Source organism: Biomphalaria glabrata, chromosome 11 (assembly GCF_947242115.1).
Source record: "Biomphalaria glabrata chromosome 11, xgBioGlab47.1, whole genome shotgun sequence".
Classification (NCBI taxonomy): Eukaryota; Metazoa; Mollusca; class Gastropoda; family Planorbidae; genus Biomphalaria; species Biomphalaria glabrata.
The window spans coordinates 40,112,955-40,129,026 of NC_074721.1; the positions used below are offsets into that span (position 1 = coordinate 40,112,955).

Below are 16,072 nucleotides of genomic sequence, written 5' to 3' on the forward strand. Positions count from 1 at the left end.
AGGATAAATGTTGTAAACAAATGCAGTATGATTCAAAACATTTTAATTGTAGCAGTATAACTATTTTTTTAACAGTTTAACTCTTTCTCTCCGTAATTATTTTCCACGTCCCGACGTAATTCTTCATTATGCTCATTAGCATTTCACTAGCTTGTTATAATTAAGCATCAATGGCTTTGTCGTTTGTAAATCGGAATGTGTTTGATTTGGTCTAGAATTAAAGGGGAGTTCATTCTCTTTTTATAGAACACAAAGTCAAGTTTATACAAGCAAACACTAATTTAATTTGATGAGGTCAAACCAACGTTGGCATTGTCATTTAGGAGAGAAAGAGTTAAATTAATGCAAATTAATGCGTAAAAAGATTCGCCATTTCGGAATCATTGATCTGTGGTGACGTCCTCAGATAACTGAAAATCGACTTCCCCCATAATTAATAATGCGCCATCTTTTAATAGCCTTGTTATTTAAAGTATTTTTTTTTTATTTCTCTGTTATTTACCTTGAAGAAATGTGCATATATAATGTGCATTTGAATTGACAATTGTCAAACAAAATGTAAAAGGCGCGGTGGCTGAGCGCTTGGCGGTCCCGGGTTCGAATCCTGTGAAGACTGGGATTTTTTAATTTCGGGGTCTTTGGCACCACTGAGTCCACCCAACTCTATTGGGTACCTTACTTTAGTTGTGCTGGCCACATGACGCCCTGATTGTTAATCATTGGCCAAAGAAACATGACTTTAGCATCATCTTCTCTATAGATTGCAAGGTGTTAAAGTAGACTTTACTTTTAGGTATATATAAAATAATAGTTGTTTTTTTCACAAAACATGAGCTACCAGCCTGTTACAAGTCTAAATACAGAAACTGACGATGCTGGAGATGACATTGTGATTTTGCAAAGACTCTCCCGAGAATTCCTGATCTTGTAAACAGATACATGCTCACGGTCTCAATAGTATTGAACATGGTGGGATGCATTTAGGGGAAAGAAGGTGGGGCTTCTGCCCCAGTACTTCCACAAGAGAGGACCCCCACAGTATGGATTTAAAAAAAAAAAAAAAATTCGATTTATTCCGGGAGCTAGGTTTCAGCGCAATCATCAACGACTTTTCGTCGAAAATGTTCTCAAAAAATCCATTCTTTAACGCGGTAGTTTAATTTTTTGTTTATATAAATTGTATTTGACTTTAACATCTTGCTACATTCTTTGTTAACATAATTTTATTTATTGGCAATACATTTTTGAAAGTTTTGACGGAATGGTCTTTTTTTTTTCGTTTGTTTAATAAACTGAAAATAATTAAAATAATTACGATCAGGGGTGGCGGCATACTTGCCATTGTAAAAAGGATTCGCGGAGCTAAAAAAAAAAGAGTTGAGAACCGCTGACATGTTTTTGTCCTTTATAAAAGGGGAGACTAACCAGGCCGAGGTTTAATCATAGAGTGTAACGCTTGCTTTTGAACGCACCTGTGTGCGTGTGTTTTTTGTTGAAAGCCATCAGATCACTTTAAAGCTGTGAAGTCTCGCTAATCTTGTAAAAGGGAATATTCAATATATCCGTTATTCTGTGTGTGTTTCCCATTGGATTGAGATTTCAATCGAAATTTAACATCGCCAGATCTACTTTGTTGTTATTCTATTGCTGGGAGTTATTATTTCTCAATTCAAGCCTTATTGGCAATCAACGTAAGTAATTTTAGCGGTTCTTTGGAGTGAGGATTTTGCTGGACTTGAGGAGGTTACCCGTGCCATCGTTTAGCGGGACAAGATGACCCACCACCAGCACCATCAGCACCACAAGAAGAGGAACGACGACGGGTCCGGGGATGACCTGGACGAGCTCCTCTGGAACAACGGGGACACCGTCCAGAGCGTCAGCGCCATCAACAGGGTCAACTACGACAACACCGACCCCTTCACCATCCACCGACCCCAGATTGAGAAGAGGATCAGCGTGAGGGAGGTCTTCCCGGAGCCCGGGACACCGGACAAAAAGGAGGAGCCCGTCCAGGCCAAGCCGTCTCAGTCCAGGGCCCCCGTCGTGTTGAACGGCGACAAGATCTACAAGCTGGACATGAACAAGTTCGACGGGCCGTTACTTCTGGAGAAGATGACCATGACGTCAGATGCGGGGAGCATCAAGAGGCCAGACTCCAGCCTGACCAGATTTGTTAAAAGGTTCGGCTGGTGCTTGACCTTCCTGAACACGGAGTTTGATGACATCACGTCCATCTCCTTCTGGCGTGCCTGTCTGGCGGAGTTTGTCGGTTGCCTGCTCCTTTGTTTCTTTGCCATTGGGATGGGCCTCCACATGCCCGGAACACCTGAGCCGCCTCTGCTACAGGTGAGTCAGCGCCTCAAAAAGTCTTTACGATAAAAAGATGGATAAAACAATGTAGTCTTTATAAAACGGCAAAGTTATTAGTGTAAAGAAGAAAACTTTAAAAAAATATTTTTTTTTAGAAAAATACGATAAAGTAAAAGTATTTTTAAAACGTTTTAATTCTAGTTCAAAATTTTCATGCACGTCACTTTTAAGATTAATGTAGATCTTTTAGACACATCAATATACTGTTGAATTTAAAGTTACTGTAAAAATTATCTAATGCATTTTTCTAATAAGAAAATACATGTAAAAAAAAATTGTTCCCCTGAATTGTTCACACGTATATCTTTTTTGTCTTTGTACAATATACTGTTATACCATATTGTACTGTGGGAGATCCTTTTTTTTTTTAGTGGTACAGTGCTTGGTATCCGGACCGGGGAACCCTGGTTCGAATCCTGGTGAAGAATGGGATTTATAATTTCGAGATCTTTTGGCGCCTCTGTGTCTACTCAGCTCAAATGGGTGCCTGACACTAGTTGGGGAAAGGGTGAGGGCGGTTGGTCGTTTGTGCTGGCAACGTGACACCCTCGTTAACCGTGGGACACAGAACCAGATGACCTTTACATCATCTGCCTTATAGATCGCAGGGTCTGAAGGGGGAACTTCTACTATACTGTATTGTACCATAATGTGATCACATCTGGTAATGGACTTATGACGAGAAACGCAGTATCGCCCTACATTAAAAGAAATAGTACCGTGTCATTTATTGACGGGATTGGTTTCTTTTGAAATAGACCACGTTACAAAAAATTAAGTCGAACTTAAGCCATGCCTCAAAACTTCCACACAAACACACACACACTGGTCTATAAGTAGATCTAGATCTTTCCCCTCCAGGCATGTGCGTGTGTGTGACATGTTACCTATGTAAATGTACTGTTAGACCATGTGTGTTATGTTTTAGCCTGGAGAGGGGCGCTACAGAGGTGATCTGATTAGCGTCACTACAAGGATTATCAATGACTCTTTAAGTTGTTTTGTTTAAAATTTCAATTAAATAACACGCTTAACCTTAAGTTTAGTTTAACTAGATGAGATCGACCTCTCTCCAAATATGAAAAATCGTCTAATATGTTGCCCCCCCTCCCGTATGTGTCAAGTGTTAGTCAAGATCTATGAAAGCACGTGGAATACCGGGCATGGGTATGTGGGACCAAGCACAGGCGGATCTGGGTAGAGGACTGACAAGGCTGAGCTCTCCTTTTGATATATCTCTTTGTGTGTGTGTATGTGTGTGTGAGAGAGAGAGTGTGAGGTGAGAATTATTTCAAAAGTCAATGCGGATGTGGGTTTTAGTAATGTTTACCAACTAACTGATTTGTATAGTTACGGTGCGTCCTGAGTATGTTTAATTGAAATATGATTTTAAATCTTTTAAATTCGGTAGTCATTTAGGTTCGTCAAGTAAGAATAGTGTCCCCTTGTCTCTCTGCTTACACTTCGATAGCTATCAGAGCCACCGCCTAGTCAACTTGATTTCTTAATGTGTATGTTGACTTTTCAGTCTTCTATGTTATCTTTGAGTAGAATTAGAACTTTAAACAAACACTTAGGAAATAACATTTAAAGATTGAACATTCGAAATGTCTTCTTGTTTACACATCTTGTTCAAATCTCTCTCTTCCTCTAGAAAAATATTTCACAATCTTCTTTTTTTTTTCAAAAGCTTATATCACGTCACTCTGTCTGTCTGTCTGGTAAAAAAAGTGTGTACACGTTATATCTCTCGCACAATCTCGGACCAAGTTGAAACTTCGCGCAATTTCTTGGCATAGACAAGGCCTGAATCAATACAACATATGAACCAGTCAATTAATTATTTTGTTTTATACCCACAAGGGAAATTAATTTAGTTTATCATTATTGATTTAATGTTTACCAAATAAAAAACGTTGAAATATATGTATTTATTGTATTATCTGTGCAATTAGTTAAGGTGCCATCATTTTCAATCCTAAATCATTATGTAATACTTCTGATGACTGTTTCCAGAACGCATTGGGAGGAGGAATGTTCCTGGGTGTCCTGATCAGCGCACTGGCCAATGTTAGTGGAGGTCACGTCAATCCAGCCGTGACCGTTGGGTTCGCCGTCCTCAGGCAGATCAGTCTTATGAGGTAAGGAAAGGGGCTAGGGAGGAGAACGGACGTGTGAAGGGACTACGTGCTGTCTGGACATGGCTGTCTTGTGAGTGACAGAGCGTGAAAACGATAGCGTGCCTGTTTGAATCTCGCAAGCTCATGAAACATGCTGGAGACCAAATTAGGTCAAATTGACCATTAGTTGTGGACCCCCCCCCCCCTCTTTCCCCACCATATAGATAGAACTAAAAAACCGAGATATACCAGAATGTTAGCATGTCGGAACATAATTACCTTTTAAAGTACATTGAATGTACAAGCGTGTCTATTAGATCATTGTTGCCCCATGTCGTCCCGCTTGCGATATTTAGAAACTAATAATCTTGTTGATTTTTTTGTCACTCCTATCTTATCTCATCTTATCAAATACAGACGTTACTTCAAATAAGATGAGGATTGCTTATTACGAGTGCTCCTAGGTCAATCTAGTAATGGATGTTAATCAATGACTTAAATTCTGCCAGGTCATTGGTTTTCCTGGCTGATTCAGGCAACCCATTCCATGCACGAATAGCACTAGGGAAGAAGGAGCATTTGTGCACATTTGTCATAGCATATAGAACTAAGGATGTGCCTTTATCTTTGTGTCTTTCTGAGTATTTTATTAAATTTTGTATTTGAAGATTATGGTTCAGTGTTTTATGTATAATTGCTACTTTACTTTTAAGTCTTCTGTCTAGAAAGCTTTCTAAATTTAGTGATTTTACTAAAGCCGTTACTCTAGTCAAATGTGAATATTCGTTTGCTATGAATCTCACTGCTCTATTTTGTGTCAGTTCCAGTTTCTTAATGTTTTCTTGAGTTGAGGGTCCCAAACAAAGGATGCATATTTTATTATTGGCCTAGCCATTTAATTCAGTTTTATGTTCTTATTTGATATGTAGAAATGTCGTTTAATAAACCCTATTACGTTGCATGATTTTTAATAATTTCATCAACATGGGGATTGCATGATAGGTTTGTTTCATTTATTTTAACTCCTAGTTGCATTTTTAGTCTGTGTTACTGGTTTACCATGAATAAGATAAGTGGAATTTATTTTAGACTTTGTTGAGATGTTGTAATACTGTATATCATGAGATCGCTCATTTTTAAAAACACCACCAAACTCAGACATGTATTTGGAACAAATCCAAATATAGAAACTTTTTAAAAATATTTTCATTATTGCAAACTCAGGTGTTTACTAGACAAATCCTGGTCTATTTCTAAGCACGCTTTCTATCTTAAGACCTCTGGAATGCGTGACACCACAAGTTTAGGATAGATTAAGCCGCTTAACTATTGTCGTGTCTGTGACAGACTTAGATTTCTAGTTTTTTTTTTTAAAACCTACACTCTCTAAAATTAACATTTTTTTAAAGTACATGGTACAAGCTACTGCCTACTTCCTGATCTGGAAATCACTCCGCAGTCCGTCTCAGATACAGGCCAAGTTATCTGTGTCCTTCCACTTAAAAATGAGATCGATGAAAAAGAAAAAAAATCTTTATTAGGCCCACTTAAAGTCAGATAATCAAAAATGATCTCAAATGATTTGTTTTTACTATTATAAATTTTAAATTTGGCAAGAAAAAAGACAAAAAGAAAAAAATGTTAAATTATGTGAAAGTATTTTATATCTTTCATTTTTATAAATATTTTTAAATAGCTGGGTAGATGATAGATCTATTACACAAATTATCCCCAGACCACCAACACACTTTATTGAGATATGTATGTAATGATTGGAAAATTTCTTATAGCTGGCATCATATACAGAATGGAAGATTTCGTATGGCTGACATAATGTAAAGAATAAAAGCAATATAGAAAAGTTTGCCTTTGGTCTAGACACAATAAAAAGAACTAAAGGAAGACCCTTTAGGTTTAAAGTGTAATACATTTGTGTTAGTTTCCAGTTCCTATGTTTGATCCTTCCTGGTTTGTCTTGGAGTTCGTCTATAACAAATCTTCAAGGTATAGCATTGATTGATGACATGGCATTGATGACATAAGTGGTCATCGTGGAACCAAGACGAAATATAAGATAAGATAATTTTATTGATCCAATCAAATAGGAATTCAGTTTGACTACAATTGACATCAGCGAAACTACTTTACAATAACAATATAGATGAAAAATTCGAACAACGTTCACACACGAAACACATACACATTCACAGCCAGCGCTTTATGAATTTTACTTCTATGTACTTCTCGATGACGACAGCTGATCTTGCAACACTCTGACCGATAGTGGGATAAAGGAGTTTTTAAATCTTTCTGTTTTAGTCCTAATGGAAAGGAGACGACCACTTCGTTCAGATCTTATGTAACAGTGGTTTAATGGGTGAAGGTTATCTTTAAGAATCGAGAGTGTTTTGGAAAGGCATCTTTCATGAAAAAGCTCTTCAAGAGATGGTAGCTGTATTTGAGTGATATGCGATGCTTTTTTAATTAGTCTATTTAGTCTAGGTCTTTGTGCCAGTGAAGTATTACCATACCAGCAGGTGATGGCAAAGTTAATTAGACTGCTGATGTTTGCTGTATAAAAAAGTTTAATAATTGTTTTGTCGATGTTAAATTTTCTTAGCTTTCTGAGATAGAACAGTCATTGGTGAATTTTTGTGTAGAGGTTTTGACAAAGTTCACTCTATTTCAGTTTGTTGTTGATGGTTGTTCCTAGATATTTATATTCTTGTTTTTGTTCTATGGTTAAATTGTTAATTTTAATTACTGCAATATGGCCTTTATGTTTCCTAAAGTCAATTATCATTTCTTTAGTTTTCTGAAATTTAAAATTAGAAAGTTATCTATACCCCATTGGTAAAAAGTGTTAGTTGTTGAATGGTACAGATTTTCGTCCTCTGCAATAAGGCCAACGATTTCTGTGTCGTCAGGAACGTTTATGATGGGAGTGTCAGCTGAGAGAGAGAGAGAGAGAGAGAGAGAGAGAGAGAGAGAGCGAGAGAGAGAGAGAGAGAGAGAAGAGAGAGAGAGAGAGATTAGATAGATTAGATAGATTAGATAGATTAGATAGATTGAGAGATTGAGAGATAGAGATATTGTTGGACACGTATAGGTCATGCACAGTTAGATCAATGTGTAGTGACTCCTTCCTCTCAGTGCCTAAAAGTGACTGAACCTACGAAGGTATTAGTATTAGTTACAGAAGTGCGTGACGTAGGTACAAAGCACGCTGTCACGCACCAGTGGTTCCAGGGAATGTCCTCAACCTTTCTTTCTTCTCTGTCCTCTCTAGGGCGCTATGTTACATCATGTTTCAAAGCTGTGGCGCCATAACCGGATCCATGCTGCTGAGGGAGTTGGTTCACCCCAACATGACGGGGACACTCGGGGTCATCGCCCCTCCCGCAGGAGTGGGAAGTTCACAGGTGAGTCAGAATACAACAATGAATAAAGATTCCCCACCAAATTCCCAGTTACGAACCATACAGGGCTGGATTAAGGGCAGGGGCACGCGGTGCTAATGCCCAGGGGTCCTCCCCAAGAAATGGGCCTCCCCAAGAAATGGGCCTCCACAAGAAATGGGCCTCCACAAGAAATGGGCCCCCCACAATAGTGGAAATACTGGTCAACAACTTTACCTTTTGTTATAAATATTTTTTTCAGACAATACTTTAACTCTTTATCTCCGTAATTATTTTCCATGTTCTGACTGAATTGTTCATTTTTGACATATGTACATGCTGCCCTGTTATGATTAAACTTCAATAACATTTTTGTTTGTCATCAGAAAACATTACTTTTGGCATAGAATTAAATGAGAATGCACTTAAATCCAGCCCTAATTATATATTTCGATTATGTTAATTAAACTACGACTATTAGAGTACAAGCCATTGAGTCTTTAAAAAGTATATACGACTGAATTTCTTGAAAATGTATGGTATGTTAATGTGAAAATAATTAGTCGAATGTCTAGCAGTACGAGATCAAGGAAGGGTATAGAATTTCCTGAGGATACGCAAGACCATATGTGCCCTACAAATTTTGTCTCAAATATCACAGACAAAGCCTTTGTCTGCTGTAGTGACTGTCAAGTGACTGATATAATAGATTGGCCAATAAGTTAATGAAATACCAGAGTAAAAAAAAATATATATAAACGAAGAAACTTATTCAAGTACATGAAGTTTTTAAAATTAGGTCTATTATTATTTTTTTCTTTTCCATTTTGTGACTACTGACCGTTGAGTTCTTGGTGGGACTAGACTTTTAGATCTAACAATTATTGTTTTAATGTAGCCCGTGAACAATCTGCATAAAATTAACTTAAAATTTTGTTTTTTTTAATATTTTTGTGAAGGTAATGAGATTTAAAAGATATATACAAATATATTTTTTAAAAAATTTTGCTTTTTTTTTTGCTATGTATTTAATTTTTCTTTGTCTAAAAATAATAATTAGTATTTCATTTGAATTTGACTAAAAATAATAATTTGTATTTCACTTGAAGCAGATTTGAAGGCTTTAATCTTAGGAATATGTTTTCCAACGTGGAAAAACATGTAAGGCTTATCTTATCTTATAAATTACGCCAGACGCTCTAAACAGAAAATAATTACTTTCCACGCTCTAATAACACCAGGCAAGAAGCAACACTTGCACGAATTGTCCTAGCATTTGAATTATTTGAACGCTAATTGATCTTACGACCGAGTACAATTAAAAAACATATATCATTACCAGTGAATAAAATAATAATAATTTTACAAAATGTAGGCTCAAGGCGCTGTAATAACATTACAAACACAAACACTACAGTGACAATTTTGACTATAGAGTAATCAAAAAGAAATGTCAATGAAGTAGGTCTTAATGTTCTTCTTAAAAGTGGTATATACTTTAGCTTTTGAAAACAATATTTGAATTTAAAATGATGGTGAAATAATTTTACAGGCCAATCTTCAACAGTCAATTACAGGGCACCGTTATCAACGGCATAGTCTTGACCTATTTTTTTATCTCAACAGGCTCCATCAATCCGGTTCGAACCTAATTCGTCTGCTCGTGCAATTAATTCGCTTCCGTCTCTGAACAGGACGAGTGTAATATCTGTAATATTTAAACGACGCGGTCGCAGCTTGTATTCGTTGGTTCCCCCCCCCCCCCCCAAAAGTGACGTGTAGTTAAAAATAGCACTGTCACGTGACGTCCTCTGGCAGCACGCGTGGTTTTTACCTAATAGCGTCAAAGGTGTGACACGTGATCAGTTGTTAAGTGCGGACTTTCAAAGAACGGCATTCAATGTCAGAAGAACCGGCTGCCTCCTGTCTGACCAAACGATTTCATGAAAAAAAAAAAAGAGACAAAGGGTGTACCAGCTGCGACCAATTCATCGATTTGCACCTGTGCTAGGTGCCCTCCTACCTGTGCCTGTCAATGACGTCACTCTAGGTTTTGCTTGCTCGTAATTGCTATAACGCGACAGATCGAAATTTCAATATTATTATAATCGATACCATAAAACAACGATTAGAAATACTTTTTAACAATATCATTTCCTGACACTCTCAATACCCTCCCCCTCCTCGAACTTAAAACGAATCAACGCCTCTGGTCATATTGCTTTAACCCCCCCCCCACCTCACCCCCTTTTTTCTCCCTCTGTTTCTACCAACGCAATCGGGTTCTAATGAAATTAAGACACGTTTACCCGAGCTCACAGTGATAGTGTCTGTCTAAGGAATGAAGAAATTACTCTTTCACTTAAGAGATGGTGGCGTGGCGGCTAAGTGATAACGCGCTTGGCTTCCGAAGCGAGGTGTCCCAGTAATGGACTTCATTCACCAATCGTAAACAAACAACATTTAGTCACGTGATCTTATTGATAAAACAACGAAATAAACAACCATCATGAATTAAACATGAGATCATAAAATGAAGACTAGGACTTCGAATTTTTTTAAAACGACCCCCCCCCCCCCAAATCTACTTAATTCTGATGGATACCTGACATTAGTTGGGGCAAAGTAAAGGCGGTTGGTCGTTGTGCTGGCAACATGACAACCTCGTTGACCATCGGGCATAAAGGTTAAGGCTTAAGATTTAAGCCGTTCTCAACAAACGGCACTATGGATTTACTTATAACTTTAACAGTTGATCTATATAGCTGAAAAGAAAATTACTAGCTCGTTGGCCACAGGGGGGGGGGGAGAAGGGGTATTTTAGTGAATGTTTACACCATCATTATTTTTTTATACATTAAAAAAAAATTCACCCAGGGATCGATTTCTCAAGGGAACTAATTTAACTTACACCACCATATATGTCAAGTACGATTTATTTCCCTTGTTTAAAATACCAAACAAAATAATTAATAATGAATATTAAATTAACTAATTGTTCATTTTTATTATTATTATTATTCTCGTGTGGTCAGGTAAAAGAAATAATTGCGCAAAATTTCATATTAATCCGAGATTGGGTGAGGGGGAAATAATTAAAGTGCCCCAACTTTTTACCAGACAGACAGGTGATACATCCTACGTTTGGTTTTGAAACGACTATCGCTTTCGAGCATTTCCGAATTAAGGGCATTATTGATTCATAAATTTAATAAATTAATGTTCAGGAGAATTTGAGCATCTTATAAAATACAGACGTTTAAAGGCCTATCATTGGAATTATTCAATAAAAAACATGTCTTAGTCAGCCGTACCGATAACTGAGATATTTATTAAATTTGAAGTTGCTTTAAGTTTATTGATAGATTATCTAATCTTTGCTTATATTTATTACGTTAATCTAATAAACTCATAGTCTAGATTCTAGGTCTAAAATTAGATCTAGATCTAAACTAGATCTAAAGAGTTATACGTGTAATGAAGGTACCAATAAATTGTTTCTTACACAGCGACCGCTAGCCTAATGGGCAGAATCGTTCAATCACGAATCTGACGGTGCCAAAATCACGAGTTCGATACCCAATTTGAGGTGAAATAAAAATAACAAAATTCATTTTATGTTTTATTGTTGTTGTTTTTTAAATGTATTTTTAAAAATGTTTTTCTTTGTTTTTATTTTGTTTTAGGCTCTGGTTGTTGAGATGATGATCTCAGGGTTCCTGGTATTCGTGATCATCGCTCACGTGGACAAGGGCAGGACTGACGTCAAGGGTTCCATCCCCATTGTAGTTGGCCTCACAATTTTCGCTAATGTTTTAGTTGGGGTAGGTTGATGATTTATAGCGTAAGATTAGTTTATTAGTGAGATTTAAAAAAAACAACAGAAAGCAGTTTTATTAAAATGGCTAGGTACTGTGAACAGCTTATCTAATCTACAAGTGCATAAGCTGTTTAGTAAGATAAGATCTTTTTGGCTTATTTAGTTTTGATAAGTATTTGTAGTTTTTAAGCTGCCTAGCGGCCGAGTGGTACATTGCTTGGCTTCTAAATTGAGGGGGTCTTGGTATCTTATACATATTACAGACGTTACTTTAAAAAAGGAAGATAGGCCTACTTATGACCAACACATTTAATGTTTCAATCTAGTTATGAATGTTAATCAATTACCTAAACTCTGTCAAGTCGTTTCCTTGCTGATTCTGGTGGCACTAGGGAAGAAGGAGCACTTGTACGAAATTATGTCTGAGTATTTCATTAGATTTTGTCTTTCTATTTGTAAATAATGGTTCAATGAGGGAACTTAAGTTATTCTAGTCCTGGTTGATGGATACGTGATATTAATTAGGTAAAGTAAAGACAGTCATTGTGCTGACTACTCCACATCCTCGTTAACTGTTGGACAGATGAGCCTGAAAGGGGAACGTTTTACCTTTTAATGTTAGTTTGAATTGTGCACTATGTTTAAGATAGAACTTAATTGCTCTTGCATCTCATTTTTCACCAGGCCCCAAGTTCTGGTGGGTGTATGAACCCGGCACGTGCTGTTGGTCCGGCTGTGGTCATGGGAGACTTCAGTCACCAGTGGGTGAGTTCAAGCTTTTTTTTTTTTTTACCTATGCATTTTAATTATTTTTTTTTAATTTTTAAGACGTTATTTCACACACATCCCATTTATGTATCAAAAAATTAAACCAATCCTTTCATTAAACAGTTGTTATTAATTAATTGTATTTAATACCAAAAAGGGAAATAAATCTTGCATTATTTAGAGATATGGCTGTAAAGGTACCTTTTTTAAAAAAATATTTTGCTTACTGGTTTATTTTTACGAGCCAATTCTAGAGGATACCTGACATTAGTTGGGTAAAGTAAAAGTTTGGTGGTCATTGTGCTGGCCACATGACACTCTCTTTAACCATCAGTTACAGAGACAGATGGAGGCGCGGTGGCTGAGTGGTAAAGCGCTTGGCTTGTGAAATGGGGGTCCCGAGTTCGAATCCTGGTGACGACTGGGATTTTTATTTCGGGATCCTTGGGCGCCTCTGAGTCTACCCAGCTCTAATGGGTACCTGACATTAGTTGGGGAAAAGTAAAGGCGGTTGTTCGTTGTGCTGGCCACATGACACCCTCATTAACCGTAGGCCACAGAATCAGATGACCTTTAGATCATCTGCCCTATAGACCAAAAGGTCTGAAATGGAAACTTTTTTTTTTTACAGAGACTGATGAGCTTTACCTAAACTATACTTCTTACTGTAAATAATAATAATTATGGAGTAACCTTTAAAAATGACCATTTAATTCAATATTTACAAATAGAATAAGGCTTGGTGCCCAAAGATTAATGAGAAATACAGTATTTCCCGTGGCTACGCTGCGACCTACCTATTTTGCCACATGTGGCGCAGGCATAACCATTGTTCACCGGTGGTCAATTTAGATTCTCTTTTAACCGTCTAAGCCTGTCCTCGGCAGTGGCTTATCTTTTGGTCTCAGATGTAAGTCTTTGTAAGCGACCTCCAGCTGTCTAGTTCTAAAGTCTCATCCAACCAGGTGCTCTCTAAGTTCTATGTCAGATAAAGCAAGTTGGCGCCTTAGCTTCAAATGTATCTGTTGGAGTGCTTTTTAACTAATGAAACATGGCTGTATTCTTTTCAATGTCTTTTCATTTTCAACCAGTTTAGAGTTCTTAGCTAAGAACTAAAGCTAAAAAAAAAAAAAAACTTTTATCAAGTTGCTCTACATAAAGATTTAATTTTTCTGCTCTAGAATGGTTTTATTTTAAGTACATAAGAGGAAAAAATTCATTGAATACATTTTCTTTTTAAAGTAAAACACAGGCAGCCAATACAACTTAATAATTTTTTAACTTTTTAAAAGTTTAGAACCACCTTCATTCAGAGGGGGCACTGTAAATTTTTTTTAAAAAATCTACGGCTCCACAACAATTCATGCCACGTTTTTTTTTTATGATTTGTTAAAACCATGTTGATTTCTGTTAATAGCACATACATAAAGACAGACAGACAACTTACAATTTGCTTCATAGATTTGATAGTAAAATTTCTTGACTATTTCTATTTCTGACAGATCTACTGGCTTGGACCCTTGATTGGAGGGGCTATCGGAGCACTTCTCTACGCCAAATTTTTTGCTGTTGGGGCAAATTTTAAATGTTTGGTGCACTGCTGCAGCCCAAAGAAAGACACAGAGTACCACTCACTGTTGAAGAAAGCTCCAGAGAAGCTCCACATTCAGTTGGAAAAAACTCCAGAAACCAATGTCTAAGTGTTTTTTTTAAGGAAATATTCCATTTAGCATGGAGTAACTAAAGAGTCTAGTAAAAAAAAGAGTTTGATGGGTTTTTTCCCCCAAAGAAATTTAATTTGAATGCAGCTTGGTGATTAGTGAGACTATGAGCATAATGTGGTGATTTATAAGTTAATTGACAGAATTTGGTGATTGAAGTGACAATTCACTCTTTGTGAACTTGAAAAGCTGAATTCTTGGGAGGAGGATTTCTTTACAAATGATCTAAAGTTTCTCAGATGTGGAGCAACACTGGTTTTATACCTAGGCCTTGTATTTTAGGCCATACGTCATCAATCTAAAAGGGATTTTTTCCCTGCCCTACAAATATACACACATTTCTACTGTAAATGTTTTATTAAAATATTTGCAGGCTTTTTCCTGCTTTCTAATGGACACATTTTATGTTTATTTTTAACCTTTGTCGAATCCTACTCATATTTTGAAGCCTTAATTGTTTTAAAGACATATTATTATTTTTTTTTAAATTTTTTAATTTATATTAGATTTTAAGCTTTTTGTCACTGACATAAATATTTATAAAAGCTGAATAAATTTTGTTTTGACCCATGTTATAAATATTTATGTGAATGCTCTCTGACTACTGTAAACACTTTTTATGTTTGGACATCATTACATTGTAAGTTAGTTTCTCTGTGGCTTATGTTGGCTCACAATATGTACATTTGTATATGAATAGAATATACATGTCAGGGTAAAGGTCTCATGTTATTTTACTCGAAGTTGAAATTTTGAGAAAAGCTTTTCCCATACACTGTCACTGGTGCCTGACATTGGAGGCTTCCAATGGTGTTTATGTTATATGACATATAGAATTGAGAAACAAGAATAAGTGTTAACAATGCCATATGCTACTCTCTGATGGCATGTTTGTTTATTTGTTTTTGATGTTCTTTCAGAAATAAATATTTTTATGCCCCAAACTTCAACCTCCTGCTGGGGTTTAAGGCTATGGGCTGGGTTCAAACTGGGGACAATCATAATGACAAAGTGAGTACCAGAGTATTCTAGAATTTCAATAGCCTTAGATCCTTTAGTTGAGGGGCGTGGTGGCTCAGTGGTTAAGCTCTTGGCTTCCGAACTTTGAGTCCTGGGTTCGAATCTCAGTGAAGACTGGGGTATTGAATTTCCAGATTTTTAGGGTGCCCCTGAGTCTACCAAACTCTAATGGGTACCTGACTTTAGTTTGTGAAATTAAAGACTAGTAGTCATTGTTCTGGCCTTGTTAACTATTGGCTGAAAAAAAACAGATGGCCTTAACAATATCTGCCCTAGAGATTAAAAGGTCTGAAAAGGAGCTTTCTTCTCCCATATCCTTCAGTTACTCAGTTGAGAGATTCCTGAGTTTCTAACTAGTCATTTAATTATAAAAAGCATCAGCAAATGGCTGCCTGGTCACACTGGACTGCTGTTGTCATGGCCCAGAGTTGGAACCTTGCCCACTTCCATTCCCTTCTCTCCTGCGGGAGGTGTATAACTAAGACATACTATTCTTTATTTCTCATGGAACTTTGTAAAACATATGAAACAAAACAAATGTATACAAATGGGTGTATACACTTTCATAGGCTGTGTTCAAAATGGCCACACCTGAGGTAATGGACTACTCCATAAGTTACCCTTTAGTAAACTGAATATTGTTGTAAATGAATGGATACTGTTAACACTATGCATTGTAATATATTTCTATTGGCTTTTAACTAGAATAAAATAAATACATTAAAACAGGTATTAAACTATTTTGGACTACTCCATAAGGTACCTTATAGTTTACTGAATATTGTTATAACTGACTGTATACTGTCGGTCCTATGTATTCTAATCTAAAGCTTTTGGCTTTTAAGTAGATGG

General features: G+C 36.7%; 1 protein-coding gene across 1 annotated transcript; it reads left to right on the top strand.

Annotated features, from left to right (window-relative positions):
* The first annotated feature begins 1,429 nt into the window (after positions 1-1,429).
* LOC106054930 (aquaporin AQPAn.G-like) lies at positions 1,430-15,443 on the top strand. The gene is made up of 6 exons (XM_056003951.1): positions 1,430-2,349; positions 4,390-4,514; positions 7,783-7,915; positions 11,578-11,715; positions 12,396-12,476; positions 13,982-15,443. The coding sequence occupies exons 1-6, from the start codon at positions 1,774-1,776 to the stop codon at positions 14,177-14,179; spliced, it is 1,251 nt and encodes a 416-aa protein (XP_055859926.1). The 5' UTR covers positions 1,430-1,773; the 3' UTR covers positions 14,180-15,443.
* Positions 15,444-16,072: the final 629 nt, after the last annotated feature.